Here is a 16,031-nt window from a genome sequence, read left to right as displayed (position 1 = left end):
GAGTGAGAATGTGTTGGTCTAACCTTAAAGGGGCACTGACATGCTTATTTATGTATTCAGTGTCTCTACTGTGACATGTCTCCATGCTTTAATGTTCAAAAAGCTCTTTATGTTCCTCATACTGCCTGTGCTGCAGCACCTCTTTTCACCCTCTGTCTGAAACCAGAGCCCAGTCTGCTCTGATTGGTTAGCTGGCCGGCTCTGTTGTGATTAGTCAACCGCTAAGAGATGTCCCGCCCCTTCACGTACAACGTGTTGGAGCGCTAGCCAATAGAAGCGTTACACAGTAATGTCGCTATGTTACAGAAGTAAACAAAGGAGTCAAATGGAGGTATTTCTGGCGCAGGGGGGGGGGGGGGGGGGGGGGGGGGGGGGGGCTTTGAGATGTTAGCCTTTGTAGACTAGTTACATGCACACAAACCTAAATAACACATTACTACAGGAAAGGGAAAACCCCAAAAGCATAATAGGGCCCCTTTAAGTTTGAATAGCTTAGTAGCACACTGACAGGTTACTTAAATTCAGTCTCTAGGTTAACTAAACTAAGGTGGTTTTATTTTACATGATATCACTGTGGACAAGTTTCTACCCTTCTGGCAGCGAGAGTTATTATAAACTGTCGACATGAGCTTTAGTAAGCAGTCCGACCGGTTGACCTGCTTCTGTAGTTTTGGTAGTCATAGCAGAGCCAGCAAGTCAAAACAAGAGTTATAAAAAAGGTCTGCATATTAGATCAAAAGGGGCGTGGCTACATGGGGTGATAGGCATGGAAGAAGCTGGCTCCTCCCTGTCACTTCTTTAGAAGGGAGATAACAGGTCATGAGTTACAATAAAGTCATTCCTGAACTCCAACAATCTCTTCCGCTCCCCTTTGTAATAAAATACTCTATTGCACCCATGGTGTTGATATTGTATGACACGCTAAAAAGAGTACTTGCTGAGATCAAAACTCTGTTGAATAGTAATGTAGTTTAAAGTGGACCTATCATGCTATATTTAAATGATATATTGTAGGGCCATACCTATATAAGGTATATTTATACGTTTCTGTTTTCAAAATACAGATCATGATTTTAAGCCATGCCTCATTTCGCTCTATGTGCTGTTCTCCCGCACTGTTTTTGCAGGGGTCTGATTCTGTGAGCTGCAGCTGACCACGCCCCCCTGCAGGAGAGGGGAGACGTGCTCTGATCAGCTGCTGGGCTGTCAGAAGAGGGGGAGAAAAAGAGATCTCCGTCCTCCGTGTTTTATTATATAGTCTTTATTCATTTGTTTTAAAGCTCAATAAATAACAAAGAAGACCTTTGACCGGCACTTTTCTAATTTTGTCTGGAAGATTTTAACTTTAATGGACATCTTGACCGGCGAAAGAAACTGAAACTGAAACTCTGCCGCACGGTTCCCTCGTTCCTTGGAAGAGGCGGAGAGGTGGGTGTTTGTCATCTGCTGGTGGACTAACCGGAGAGAATTACAGTGCTTGCCTCGACGGGGAGGGATTGCATTGAATTAAAGCAGAAGGAGCAAACGCTTGCCTCGGGGAGGGAGAAAAAAAGCCACAGAGAAGAATAAACAGAAGGGTAACCATGGTAACCATGCGCGGGAAGTCTTCTTCGCTGCTTTTGTGGCAGACTACAGCGCCACTTACAGGCCTGGCATATGTACTACAGCGTCTCCAGCGCTTTCGAGCGGCAATGGCTGGCCGTGGCCCAACCCCACATTCCCCTGATAGGTGGAGAGTTGGCCCAATAGCCGTAGCGCCACCGTCCTGACGTCAGGACAGTGTTCAAATCGGGATCAGTTTTTATCAGATCCGTTGCAGCCCCTTTTTTAGAGATTTGGGTATGGAGGAAAATAGAGAGGGTTGTGTTTTATGACACTTGGTGAGTTCCCTGGAACACCGGGGACACATATTCATGTATAAAAGACGTACAAAAGTGCATTTTGCATGATAGGTCCCCTTTAATGAAAAAAAACGCGGGTGATCAGACATGGACAATGTAATAATAATAATCAAAGCAATCATAAATCTTGCGGTCAACAAAAAGTACAACAGCCCTGTGTCACCCTCTCTTCCACACACACACCTCACGCAGGTGAACAGGTTTATAATGAGTGCTGACCCAAGCCAACCAACCAATTGTGTTTTGCATGTGTAACACATGCACCAAATATGAATGCTGAGCACAGAATTATTTATACGAATCAGTTTCGATCAAACCTCTCTAATATAAATGTAGAAATTTCAGTGTGTGGACCAGCACATCAGAAGTCTAGGTTGCTCAGGAGAAAATGGATACTGTGCAACAAAGGTGAAAAGACACAAAGCAGACGTTGTTTGGAAAAGGTACAGAAAGCTATAATATTTATTCCCTTTCTTTCAGATAAACATTTGATATACATATATATATTCAGTTACCTTGAATTTGAGAGTATCCTGGTTTTACTTATTTGTACCTATTTATTTTATAACTATTTTGGTATCATTTAGTGTTGTTACTTCTGTTTTAATTATCCCTATTTAATATAAACTAATGGTTTTATTTAAATTTAGTAGCTAAGCTATATATTCTAATTTTGGGAACCAGGACTCTGTATTTGAAATGTTATTTCAGATTCTTAAATAAAATGAAAGAAAACTTATCACATTACTTCTATACACATATAGTTATAACATATTCAACATAGTATCACACAATCAATAATCAAATCAGTTCTTGGCTCTCAACTTGTGAAGAGGAAAAGATGCACAAGTTCTTGTCCTACTATCATGGTGGGTAACTGTAATAGTTCTCTTCTTTTAGATAGGTCGATGGGTAGCTCGCCAGACTGAAATTCGCCACAGTACACCAGCAGAGATGAGGGCAGCGTTCCAGTCAAAGAATCCAGAAAATCTCCTTCACATCACACAAAAAAAAGACCCGACCAAGGGTATCATATAAGAGGCAATGCTCTTGGGGAAAAGTAGAAAAGTCGGTCAATCTAAGTGAAAAGTTGTCAAAATAACTACAATTAAAATCTATAGAGCTAATGCTGTCGAGTCATCATCCCAAAAAGGATAAACAGCCATCTCACTTCCTGTTAGATAGCAGACACGGGGCGGGTCTAAACTTTGATTGGCTTAGCCTTGCTTTACAACCACTTTAGATGGACAGGGGATTTATCTAATCACACTCATTTAAATGTTTTCATGAAGAATTGTCTAAATCATGTTGTCCTAAATTGCATATTGTGTATCTATATTGTTTCTATTTTAGTTTCAAATAATTTATATTATTTGTGTATGTAGTGCTAAGCATTAAAATAAAGTTGACATTTTAGTCAATGTTATTTCTCAGTGTCTTAGTAACCGGGGGTTACACATGCATGTGCTCCTATGGTTAAATTGGAACAAATGCATTAAATAATTTAACACTGTAATACCTCCCCACACCTTATCCTTTTTTTGTGAGCATTGTCTTTGTACTGTATTGCATTCTTTCTTGTTATGTTTGTCATTAAACATTTATAATTTAAGCTAAATTATTATGTTTGAGAATGCAGGCTCCATATTAACTTTGTTTTTAAATGTTATGTTACACTTTGTTTGGACAGGGAAACGACTAGACCACCGCACATTAGGGATTTTCAATACTCATGACTCTCCTGAAATGAAACAGAACATGTTGCCTTGGATCATTTTAAAGGGATAAATGATAAATGTATTCCTACAAAGATGTTCACCTTCAGCAACATATTGAGCTCCTCTACAAACCACACGCCTCCTCTGGAGCGAAACAAAGCACAAACCCCGTCAGAGCTGTAACAACTGGCAGTAATTAAAGCTAATTTCACGCCGCTGCAGTTTGTGAAGCTGCACGCGTCGAGCTATTCTTCACAATGAGTTTGGATGCTGAGGAGAAAGCACACCTGTCAATCAAAGCACAACCTCTCTGGCAGTGTTGGAAGAAGTACTCAGATCCTTTACTTAAGAACAATTACAAACACTATCAAGATGTACTTAAAGTACAAAAAATTAAAGTACTCATTCTGCTGGTGATCGTTTCATAATAGTAAAATGTACAGAAGTATTATCAGCTAGGTGTACTTCAAGTAAAACTACTCCATATGCAGAATGTGTGTTTTCACAGTATTATTATGGTTATTGTTTTATCCTGTTTTACATATAAGAGCATTTTATAAGAGTATTGTGGTTGATAAATGTGGATGAAATGTAGACACTGTGTAGATAATAAGTACAGTACTGCATTATACCATATCACTCAGCATGTATGTGTTATTATGTGTACAAAGCAACTGTGAGTTTTCCATCAGCGATGTATGGCACCGTGGAAATAATACAACAACATCCTTTGTCTATTTTTGAAAAATCCCAAACCTTTATTAATATTAAACATTTAATTTGATCACACATCCCATCAGTAAAGTCTGTTCAATGACTCTTGTTCAATGATTTCATGATCAGATTCACTTCATCCACACAATCAGAATCTCAGCTATTTAAAACAGAATAAGAAATGATTTACTTGTTGATTATTATCATGATATTTACAGTTTTATAAAACATCATAGTAGTTCATGTGTAAAACAACAACCACAGTAAGTCTGCAATAAGAAATTGTAATAATATATATATATTAAAAAATCCCACACAAAGACTCTTGAATATTGACAGGAGAATAAAAAATGATTTACTTATGATTATGATCATGACAGTAAGTAATATCATTTAAAATACTTTATGATTAAATACATTTTAAAAGATCTGGGTACCTCATTTGTTACTTAATTTGGGCAGCTACAATAATATTTAATTTGTCAAAATAATACATGTAATTATAAATGTTTTTTGTTTTTTTTACAGAGTAGTGAGAATAAAATGTCGATATTCAACAAATATTTAGAGCAAAGTTTACATTTCCATGCAGAGAAATATGAGTTGAGGTTAACAGAAATCCTCCTGAGCAGTGACAGCCTCCATGGCTAAACAGACACAGGAAGGAGCACCGCCTAAAGAAACTCCAACATCTACAGAACAACTCATGAGAAGATGTTAAAGCACATCCCATAATGTTTGATTGACAGCTGATCTCTGTGCAGTGAAGACATGAACAATCAGCTCTCAGCAACAATGATGGACACACAATGAGTTTAAGAAGTAGAAGAGTTCCTCAAATGACTTCAGGCTATTTCAGTTTACACAACTCAGCTGTGTCTCCATTACCATAAAGCCAAACTCCAACATGTAGCGGCTGAGTGAATGTGGTCTGGACTCTGTGGAGGAGAGTCATGGTTTCAGAGATGCTGTAGAAGGACAGAATACCTGCTCTGTGATCCAGGTACACTCCTACTCTGGAGGACCAAGGACCTGAGACGGGAGTGTGGATACTTTTGTAAAACAATGAATATCTGTTTTGGTTACAATATAATGCCCAAGACTTGTCATTGTATCCAAATCCACATTCATTCACCTTCCCTGCTCTGATTATATTCTTGTATGCGACTGCTACACAAACTCCTTCCCCTCTCTGCTCCACCTCCCAGTAACAACGTCCAGTCAGACTCTCTCTACTCAGGGCCTGAGACCCTCCCCCAGTGAATCTGTCTGGATGACTAGAATAAGACTGTTGTTGTTTCATGTTTGTTGCTTTTCTGCTCCCCTCAGATAATAACAGCTGTGTGTGTGCTGTGTTTGGATCCAGAGTGATCTCCTGTGAATATAGTAAGAACCCAGCTCTGGTGGTGGGCTCTGCTGCTGACAGTAAAACATCCACTTCAGTCGGTGAGACATTTGTCCATTCCTCTCTCAGGATGTCCTGTAGTTTGTCTCTGACTGCTGACAGGGCCGCCGTCACGTCCTCAAAGTAGCTCAGAGGACGGATGTTGATGCTGGATGAGTGTGTAGGTTCACTGAGGGCTGACAGTGAGGGGTAGCTGAGCAGAAACTGGTTGTGATCCTCTGTGTGAGACAGCAGCTTCAGCTCAGCATCTCTCCTCTTCAGCTCAGAGATCTCCTGCTCCAGCTTCTCCTGAAGCTCTTTGACTCGACTCACTTCACTCTTCTGCTGGGATCTGACCTGCTGCTTCACATCAGAGCTTCTTTTCTCCATGAGACGGATCAGCTCAGTGAACATCTTCTCACTGTCCTCCACTGCTTTATCAGCAGAGCCATTGACGGCCTCCACCTCCTGCTGAAGCAGCTTCACCTCCTTCTCTCTGTCCTGGATTCTCTGCTGGATGTTTTGTCGACTCCCCTCCAGCTCTCTCTGCCTCTCAGTCCTTTCTGCTGCAGCTGACACTGTGTCGTGGCCTTTGTGTTCGTCCACAGAGCAGAGATAACAGATACACTGCTGATCAGTGCGGCAGAACATCTTCATCACCTCGTCGTGACGAGAGCAGATGTTCTCCTGGAGCTTCTTGGAGGGCTCCACCAGCTTGTGCTTTTTCAAGACATGTAATTCATTATGAAGCTGGAGGTGTTTGTCACAATAAGAGGCCAGACACACGAGACAGGACTTACAGGCTCTCAGTTTTCTCCCAGTGCAGACATCACAGGCCACATCTTCAGCTCCAGCATAGCAGTGATCAGCAGGAGCAGTTTGGAGTCCAGTCTTCTTCAGCTCCTCCACTAAAGCTGCTAACATGGTGTTTTTCAGCAGGACAGGCCTCGGTGTGAAGCTCTGCCTACACTGAGGGCAGCTGTGGATCTTCTTCTCATCCTCTCCATCCCAGAAGCCTTTAATACACTTCATGCAGTAGCTGTGTCCACAGATAGTCGTCACCGGATCCTTCAGTAGATCCAGACAGATCGAACAAGAGAAGGTTTCCCGGTCCAGCTGAACTCCTTTCTGCGCCATTTCCCCTCTCAGTGGCAGCGAGTGTCTGAGTTTCACTTCCTGAAACCTGAAACTATGTGAGCTGTGATCTGAACAGCATGTGTGTGTGCAGTGAATGTGGCCTATCAGCTCTTGTACTTTACCCACATGTTGGTTACACCCATCCTCCTCAGTGTGGATCTAAAGGGGAGGAGCCAGGAAATACAGAGTGGAGCTGGCTGTGTCTGAGAGCAGGAAGAAGAGGGAGGGCTTATCAAACTCTGATTCATTCCAGGAAGAGGAGCAGCGCTGACACTCTGAACTGTTTCCTCATTTACAAACGGAGCCTCGCTTACAACCTGCTCTACATTTGAAAACAAAAAAATATTTGTTTTAAATTCAGGCTTTTGTAGCACACAGCTCCACACTCATGGTAGCAGTGGTGTAAGAAGTACTCAGATAGTAAGTAGAAATACTACAGGCTAAAAATACTGTGTAACAAGTAAAAGTACAAAAGCATTGGTATCAAAATATACTTTAAGTACCAAAAGTAAAAGTACTCCTTATGCATAATGGCCCTTTTCAGAATCGTATATATATATATATATATATATATATATATATATTGAGTTACTGGGTTACTATAATGATTATTGATGTGTTTTATCACAGTTAGTAAATGTAGAGATCATTTGAATAACTGTATGTCCTGCTGCTGGATATCTTAAACTATAAATAACTGTCAAAGTGTTTTTAATAATTGATTTATATTTTTGAATTATCTACTAATCTATATCTAACTAGTAACTAAAAGCTGTCAAATGAATGCAGTGGAGTAAACAGTACAATACTGTATTCTAAAATGTAGTGCAGCAGAAGTATAAAGCAGCATAAACTGAGGCGTATTGGCATCAACTACTACTTACTACTTACTGTGCATAATGTCTCATTTTAGAATCATATATATTGAATTACTGGATTATTTCATTTTTTATACATTAATGTGTTTGTTACATCCCTATTAAAGTGTAGGGGAAATGGAAACAGTAACACACAACAACCAATAACAGTCAGGGTGAAAGAGAACACAGGTTTATTTATTTACACCAAAAGAAATGCCAACAAATGTTCTTTAAGTGAGGAGACAAAGAAGATTATGCCAAATTAAATAAATGAATATAACAAAACTCAAACAAAAAGCCCTCACTATCTGTTCTACTAACAAGGAAACAAAACAACTATAGGGTGGCAACAACTAACCTAGTGTCTAACAGACTTTACCTACGTGAAGAGAGGTAGAGGGAACCCCAAACGTACCCAAATCCTCCCCCTCCCACACACACATTTAACAATACTAAAAACAAGATGGCAGAATAATGACCAAATCTATCAGAGACCACAAAGAGGCTCTGGAGTCAGCAGCAGGTCCGAGAGAGCAAAGGCTTCCTGGATCGCCTCCTTTAATGACAGGCCCTGGCTGCTGATAGGCCGGCTGAGGCTGAGGGGATCCAATCAGCATCAAGTGATCAGCTGATTACCTGCAGTGAGAAAAAGGGGAAGAGAAAAGAGCAGGAGGAGGGAAACACAACACAACCAGCAAAGCCCGCCTGGCACGTACCAGAGTTCATCAGCTGTTAAAGGTGGAGCAACTTCTACTGGGTATCTCAACCTATAATTATACATCATTGTTTAGTCATATTCTCTTTTAGCTAATAATCTGAATTTGTAACTAGTACCTACTTTTGTCAAATCATTGTAGTGAAGTAAAAAGTACAATACTGGTTTCTAAATTGTAGTGGAGTTGAAGTATAAAGTAGCATATAATGGAAATACTCAAGTAAAGTACAAGTACCACAATATTGCACAATACTTGAGTAAATGTACTTCACTACATTACACCACTGCATGGTAGTAAAGAGCAGTAATGAAGTAACTCATGAGAAGAGTTAATGATTATACTGGGCCAGAATCAGAGTAACAGCGGAGTCACAATGAGGAGTACATGCTGCTTTGATTTACTAAACCTTTAGAGGACTTGGAGAATAAGAGGGTAACAAACAACTAAACTGAACTCAGATCCAAAGTGACGGACAGCCAGAGACGCTTCACTTTCACATTCAAGAACAAAGACTTCACTTTTGTCTCTTCTTGCTCTTCATTTATAAGGAAAACCCCTAAGACGTTATATTGTTCAGACCTGTGGGAGTTAAAGAATGCAGCTATCATCTCACATCTGGAACATGTGAACAGAGACACAAGTTATTACAAACTAGGTGAAAGCAGGGGAGAGAGGGCCACACTGCATAATATAAAGAGAGGCACTTCTATCTTTTGGTGGCTATGTCCCAACATTGAGAATAATCAGTCAAACATGATAAGCGCTATTATACTGTACATGTTCCTTTATTTAACAAAGCCTTTTGGGAAGAGGCGTTTTGAGGCTCTTAAAAAATAAATCAAATGCATCACAATTCATGCCATCTTTACTTTTGTCTTAGTTTTCACTTCACTATCTAAGAAGAAAACCCTTAAAATGATATATGTTTAAAAGTCATTACTGAACTATCTTTGATGCACTTCTCTCTAAAACCTTGGATTAAAGGACCCTACACACTCAGAGATAATCAGACGTAGTTGTTGACTGCGGTGCTACGACGTGTAGAAAACTCTTCTTTGATTCAGTTACACTTCAGAGAGCGTGGGAAAAAAGAGGGTCAGAAAGAGGATTAGGGCCACATGGGGACATTTATTTAGATCTGACCAAAAGTGATTTTTTTATTCTGAGTAATAAATCAGAATTCTGACTTTAATCTCAGATTTCAGAAAAAAATAATATTGTTTTCTAAACATTTTCATAAAAATAAATAAAAGATATTAAAAAAAAAGTCAGATTTCTGAAATAATCTGAGATTAAAATCAGAATCAAGAAAATGTCGAGGTCTGACCGAAAGGCTTTTTTTACTCACTTTAATTTCAGATTTCTGAGATTTTCAGAAAAAAAACTTTAAATAAAAAATTAAATTGAAGAAACAAATCTTGAAGGTCCCCTCTCATGCAGATTGCACTTTTTAATGTCTTTAATACATATATATGTCTCCCCTGTGTCAAGGGCGCCGGAAGCGGGGGGGCCAGGGGGCCATTGGCCCCCCCACTTTTCAGCCCTGCCCCACATTTTCGCAGCGGCGGATGCCGTGGAACACTGTACAAATCCCGTTTCAATAATTCCCTCTACTCTAAAGTCGCATCTAAAACGCGATCTGATATAGCTGTGTATATTTTGTTATGTTTGATTGTTATATTCAATCTCATTAGCTACAGGCATTTTTTAAGCTTGTAAAGCTCTCACTCGCCACTCTGCTGTTCCACAGCGCCGCTTCCCCTCCCTCTGCTGAAATTATGAATGTAAGGCGTATAGTAATCATAGATAACACGGCAGGGTCCGTTACAGTTTGTTTTTATCTGATTTCAAATAAACAAAGTCTTGGCTTTCAGAATATTAAACTTGTTTCGGCAAATTCAGATGATAAATACAACGTTGAAGCTTGTAGACATAATTACAAGCAACGGAGTAACTTAACGTCACTGCAGGCATTATAACAGCCGGTGTTTCTCGTGAGTGTTTTCCCCGGGAAACAAACACAATACACACAAACGCAAAAATACACAAACACACACACGTATACACACACACACTCGCGGGCTTCCCCTATCTTCCCTTCGTACTATTTTGATCATTTGCTCCGCTAATAATCAATCAGATCGATCCAGAGAAGAGGAAACTTTAAAGGCCTTTTCTCAAAATGATGACTCTGTAACAGTCATTATATAATGTGACATATTTTGCTTAATATTTGGAGTACAACAACAATCCTGATATCATTAGAAAGCTAGGAATCTCCTCTTTCCAACAGTGTATACAACTCAAAATGTGTCTTCGGGTCAATGCGACTGATTTCGATGGAGCAGGTCACTTTGCATTAGGTAAAATAAAGCAGGCAGACATAACAGGAAGTATATGTACATTTAACCCAATCAAATAGGACATTGTCACACCATTCAAATGTATCCATGTAAATTACAACCAATAAAAAAGCTTAGATGTGTTTATTCGTTACGTTGTTTACTTTATTTGTTACGTTGTTCTGTGTGTGTCAGCCGTTAACCTAGATAGAAAAAATATATACACTTGCAAACACGTCAGAAGAACCAGCGCAGAAGAAAACTAAATACAGTCAATCTAAACTTAAATTAACAACTGGAAGGTCACATCCCTGACATCCACGTCTCCGGAGCCTGGACCTTCATCAATCATAGAAACAGCGAAGCCAGATGAACCCAAAAGCAGCAGCTCTGGAGGTTTGTTGTCGGGACATTGAGACGGGTAAAGCTGCAGCTAACTGACCGCTAGATCGTCTGGGCAAAGAGAAAGGTACTTGAACGCAGAATGGTACAAAAACAGAGAGTGGTTAATTATTTGCAAAACCACTAAACGGGCCTTCTGTGAAATATGCAGATTTGCTGCTGTCAAACGGCTTGTAACTTTCTCAAAATGTGGAGATGATAGCTTTGTTAATATCGGAGTTAATAACTGGAAAAAGTGCCCAAGCCTCCTGGACAGCCACGAAAAGTCTAATTTCCACAGAGAGTGTATTAAAAAAAAGTGCGCTTTCTTCAGTCAAACACCAGTCAACATACAGCTTGTCAAACAACAGCGTATTGAGCAGGAAAAAAGAAGAGATGGAATGATGGAGCAACTGCGCTGTCTGCAGTTTCTAACCCGACAGGGCCTAGCAATCAGATGCGTGCGGATAAGGAGAGCAATTTCCAAAAGAACTCGTAGCTGAGAAAAACCCCACTCTGAAAAGCTTCATGCTCACCGGGGAAATATGCATCATGAGACAATTAATGAACATATAAATCTAATGTATCGGGAGTCTCTCACCACTATATTAACTGAAATTTAAAAGCAATGCAAAACATGCAGTTATTGTGCTTCCAGCAAACATCCACTGATAAACTGCGATGTTAACAACCTCATGATAACCTCATATTGTTTTAACTGAGGATCTACCTGTGTTTAGTCTAGAAAAAGGTAAATGTGTGCATTTTATTATAAAGTTGTGTATATTTACAGACTGTTGCAAAAACTAAGAAACTTATAAACATCAGGTTTAAAACTAAAAGAGCTTTACAAAAAAAGTAACACAATTAGAGATGTTTGGAGTTTTATTTTAGTTATTAATTTACATTTTTTGTCAAAGAGATGCTGATTTGATACCGTTGATACAGTTACGACATTTCCTGTTTCTGCCGGAGAGAGGGGAGTTTGTCCCAAAGCTTGCCGCTGTATCTACTCCCTCCATCTGACAGGAGGGAGCCTCATGTGTCACTCCACGGAGTTCACTCCGTCACGGAGGGGGAGTGTGTAGGGGTAGGGTGTAGGGCGTGGTTTGGGATTGGGCCATACACACGCACTTTTTTGGCCCCCCCACTTTTAAAATGAATCCGGCGCGCCTGCCCTGTGTGTTAAGAGACTCAGAAGGTTTCAGCAACAAAGGTTCTCTCTCTTTCCCGCCTAATCAAAGTATTTGAAAGCCTGCCAAACATTTTGTGATTTAGGTTTCGGTGGACGTCATCTTGTGTTTAGTGGGTTGTACGGCATTAGCAACAAACAAACTGTTGGGGAAATATTTTCCAAAGCCCATAACTTTGACCCAGTTTATCAGTTCATACTGTCCTGACTGAGCACACGCACCTGCAACCTTGGCTGCTGTGCTCTCAGAGGTTTGTCTCCCTGTTCCTGCCTGTTGGCGTCAGCTGATAGAGGTGTTATGATTCTATCTTGTTATGCACAATGTTGATTATTCTCTCTGAACTAGCTAAATACATGGGTCGGGTAGAGTTCTTCAGAATTGATTTGGCATCTCAACCGTGTGGTCAACTCGTGGCCCGTGACATGTCTTGTGAATTCTCCGGCCGAAGCTCCAAATAAATCAATTGATATTTGCTAAAACACATTTTTGACAACAGCAGGGCTCATTTTCTCAAAACACTTAACACAATTCTCAAAACCACACACCCAAAGTGCAAAACACCTAATGTTTCTTGCAAAATGAAGCACTGCAACCAAAACTACATCAACACTTACCAAAACCACTTTGTCCAACTACACATGTGGTGCTTTATCTAAAGCACACTCATCTGTTTCCTCTATGTAGAGAATTCTTCATATAAAGATTTTTCAAGTCTAGAAAATATGTGCAGAGACAAAAATATACTGTTGTTATACTTTTATTTTTCTCCAAAAAGCATTGGTGCAACATTCATGCAGAACAAATAGTAATAGTTGTGTAAACAAAATGATGCCTCAAACACAGTAAATGTAAAGGAAAACTTTGAAACAAAAGAACAGAGGAGAGAAAAGTGCTTAGGGTGCATCTCGCTGCCTAGCTGGGTCTGGCCTCAGCAACTCATCCACATCACACGCAGTATCTTCCCTGGCTAAACATCGAGGGAAGAAGCGTCTTGAGTGTCGTATCCCTGGATAGCACTCAAATCAATGTCATCACATGCCTCTTCCATTGCCTCCAAAAGAGTCAAGCGCTCGTATGGCTGACGGTCACACCTTCCACCGCCATGCCGAAAATAACTCTTCTATCGGATTTAGAAATGGAGAGTAGGGTGGAAGATACAGAAGCAGAAATTGTGGGTGATCAACGAACCAGTTTTGGACGGTGGCTGCTCGATGAAAGCTGACATTGTCCCATACAATTACGTATCTGGGGCCTCATTTATAAAGGGATATACGCTCAAAAAATGGCGTACGTCAGTTTCTACGCAATGTTTGCGATTTATAAAATACTAACTTGACGGGAAAATGTGCGGTCCTCCACGCAAACTCTAACCCATGCGTACGCACTAAGCACAAACAACGGGAGAGACGAGAAACTGCGACACCGTTGGCAGAAGGAAGAATGGAGAGAAATATGTGGAAATAAATAAAATGTTACCTCTCATTTATCATATATGAAGAATTCATTTTCAAACATTGATTAAAGCCAATCTTAAAATGATTAAACAAACGCCTGTTTGAGACTCCTCAGTGCACACAAAAACATAACTTGGAGAAATAAATAAATACGGCTATGTTATTTAAAACCACCTCGAATATGTTGTGTTAATGTTATGAAATGTTTTCTCATAAATGATGCGGTAAGCAGGAGGACAGAATTACGTCTAAACTGACGCCGTTTTGCATTTCTATAGGTTGTAGATACGAGCATGGTTTTATATACTATCACGTTAATCGTGTTTTATGCCGTTTGCCAAGACTTGATAAGTCGCTCGTAAAACACAGGAGGTATGGAAACTAAGAACACCATATGTGGTAAATTGTACAGCTAATATAACACAACACATTAGTTGTATTTCCTTTAACTGGTGGATTATGGATATATAGTTGCTGATCGACAGCTGGAACACAAACCACCAAATACAAAAAAAATAATTCAGATCCATGACTCCACTCTGGAGGGATTCCCCGATCATTTCTTACAGTTTCTCATCAAGGGGGTGTCTCCTGTCCCCGGGACAAACACACTGCCTGAGGAAGGTTATGTGTATTTGTTTTTGTCATTAACCTTACCACTTATTTATTTATTTTGGTGACGATCCGACCTCCATGCTGCTACTCTGGTTCAAACTGCATCCACCAAACAATATGATTTATCTCGACCTCCCCAAAATAACCAAAATCTGACACGGTGTGAGATGTCTTTTTTAGCTGTTCGGTCGTAATTTCCTGCGATCTTCTTCATGCAGTCAGTCAAAATGAATGAATGAATGGGCGTTTCTTTGACTATTTATAGGCAAATATGGGCGTTACGAGAAGCCTGCAAAAGCTGCGCCGCATTTCGAGTCGATTGTGATTTATAAAGGGAAACAGGCGTATGAAGTGCCGGTACGCACTTCCCTCGCCGGTACGCAATGTTTTGTGAATCGGAAAATGTCGGAACATTTCTGTACCTATTTTTTTGCTTTGTACTACGTAAGCAACCTTCCTACGTCAATCCTACGCAAGGCGTTATAAATGAGGCCCCTGAGCTGCAAAAAAACTTAAATATCCTGTACAATGACTAACTGCACTCAAAACAACATACATTCTTATCGAAACCCAACTTTTGCACCAAATGGCACACTTCATTTATAGTAGCATACTATAGCACACTTACTGTTATGGGCTTTCTTCTGTATGTAGAAAAGTATGCACTACAGAAAAATGTGCAGAAACACCAATCTTCTGTTGAAACAAAACATTTGTATTTCTCTCCACAACAAAATGTATGCACAGCAAACACAGTTGGAGCTGTGTGACCAAAAGTATGCTCTCTATCGGATAGAGTAAATGGAAAAGACAGCTTTAACCGTTATGCTACAAATAAACTCTTCAACTGACTTCAGTTCATCCCCCCTTTCTCTCTCATCCCCCCTCTCTCTCTTATCCCCCCTCTCTCTCATCCTCCCTCTCTCTCTCATCCCCCCTCTCTCTTATCCTCCCTCTCTTCCTCTTGCTGCTATCCATGTATCCATTGTTGTTGTAAAAAAGGTATTATGTGGAGCCTTGTTCAAATGCTTACATCCTGATTGCTGAGTCAACAATAAAGCATTTCCGTGTTCATGTTCATTTGGCACGTGTATGTGTTGATTGGTTCATGTTTGTAGCATTTTTAATGGCAGTGTTTTGAAAATGGCAAACAAGAGAAAATGTCATTTTTCTGTTTTTTTACTTAGAGAGCCGTGTGCAGTGTTTTGCAAAAAGTGCCAAGTTGAATTGCAAATTGGGTTCAGAGCTGAAAATGTGTTTAGAGTTCTGGGGCCTCATTCATAACGCCTTGCGTAGGATTGACGTAGGAAGGTTGCTTACGTAGTACAAAGCACAAAAATAGGTACATAAATTTTCCGCCATTTTCCGATTCACAAAACATTGCGTACCGGCGAGGGAAGTGCGTACGGCACTCCCTACGCCTGTTTCCCTTTATAAATCACAATCGACTCGTAACGCCCATATTTGCCTATACATAGTCAAAGAAACGCCCATTCATTCATTCATTTTGACTGACTGCATGAAGAAGATCGCAGGAAATGACGATAGAACAGCTAAAAAAGACATCTCACACCGTGGTTGCGTTCGAATACTCCAAAAAAACAGCTCCTAAGTTC

General features: G+C 40.1%; 2 protein-coding genes across 3 annotated transcripts in view; one reads left to right on the top strand and one right to left on the bottom strand.

Moving 5' to 3' along the window:
• LOC117500356 (tripartite motif-containing protein 16-like) overlaps window positions 1-16,031 on the top strand; it is a 215,503-nt gene that overhangs the window by 22,318 nt on the left and 177,154 nt on the right. The gene's annotated exons all lie outside the window — the stretch shown is intronic.
• Window positions 5,077-16,031, bottom strand: part of LOC117500355 (tripartite motif-containing protein 16-like) — a 38,863-nt gene continuing 27,908 nt past the window's right edge. For both annotated transcript variants that reach the window (XM_034153215.1, XM_034153214.1), the window contains exon 3: window positions 5,077-6,893. In XM_034153215.1, coding sequence (XP_034009106.1) covers window positions 5,184-6,854 — 1,671 coding nt within the window. In that variant the 5' untranslated portion in view covers window positions 6,855-6,893 and the 3' untranslated portion in view covers window positions 5,077-5,183. The remainder of the gene's footprint in view (window positions 6,894-16,031) is intronic.

Source organism: Trematomus bernacchii, unplaced genomic scaffold, assembly GCF_902827165.1.
Source record: "Trematomus bernacchii unplaced genomic scaffold, fTreBer1.1, whole genome shotgun sequence".
Classification (NCBI taxonomy): Eukaryota; Metazoa; Chordata; class Actinopteri; order Perciformes; family Nototheniidae; genus Trematomus; species Trematomus bernacchii.
The sequence above is the reverse complement of the archived record's forward strand: the minus strand, read 5'-3'. Positions and strand labels throughout refer to the sequence as shown.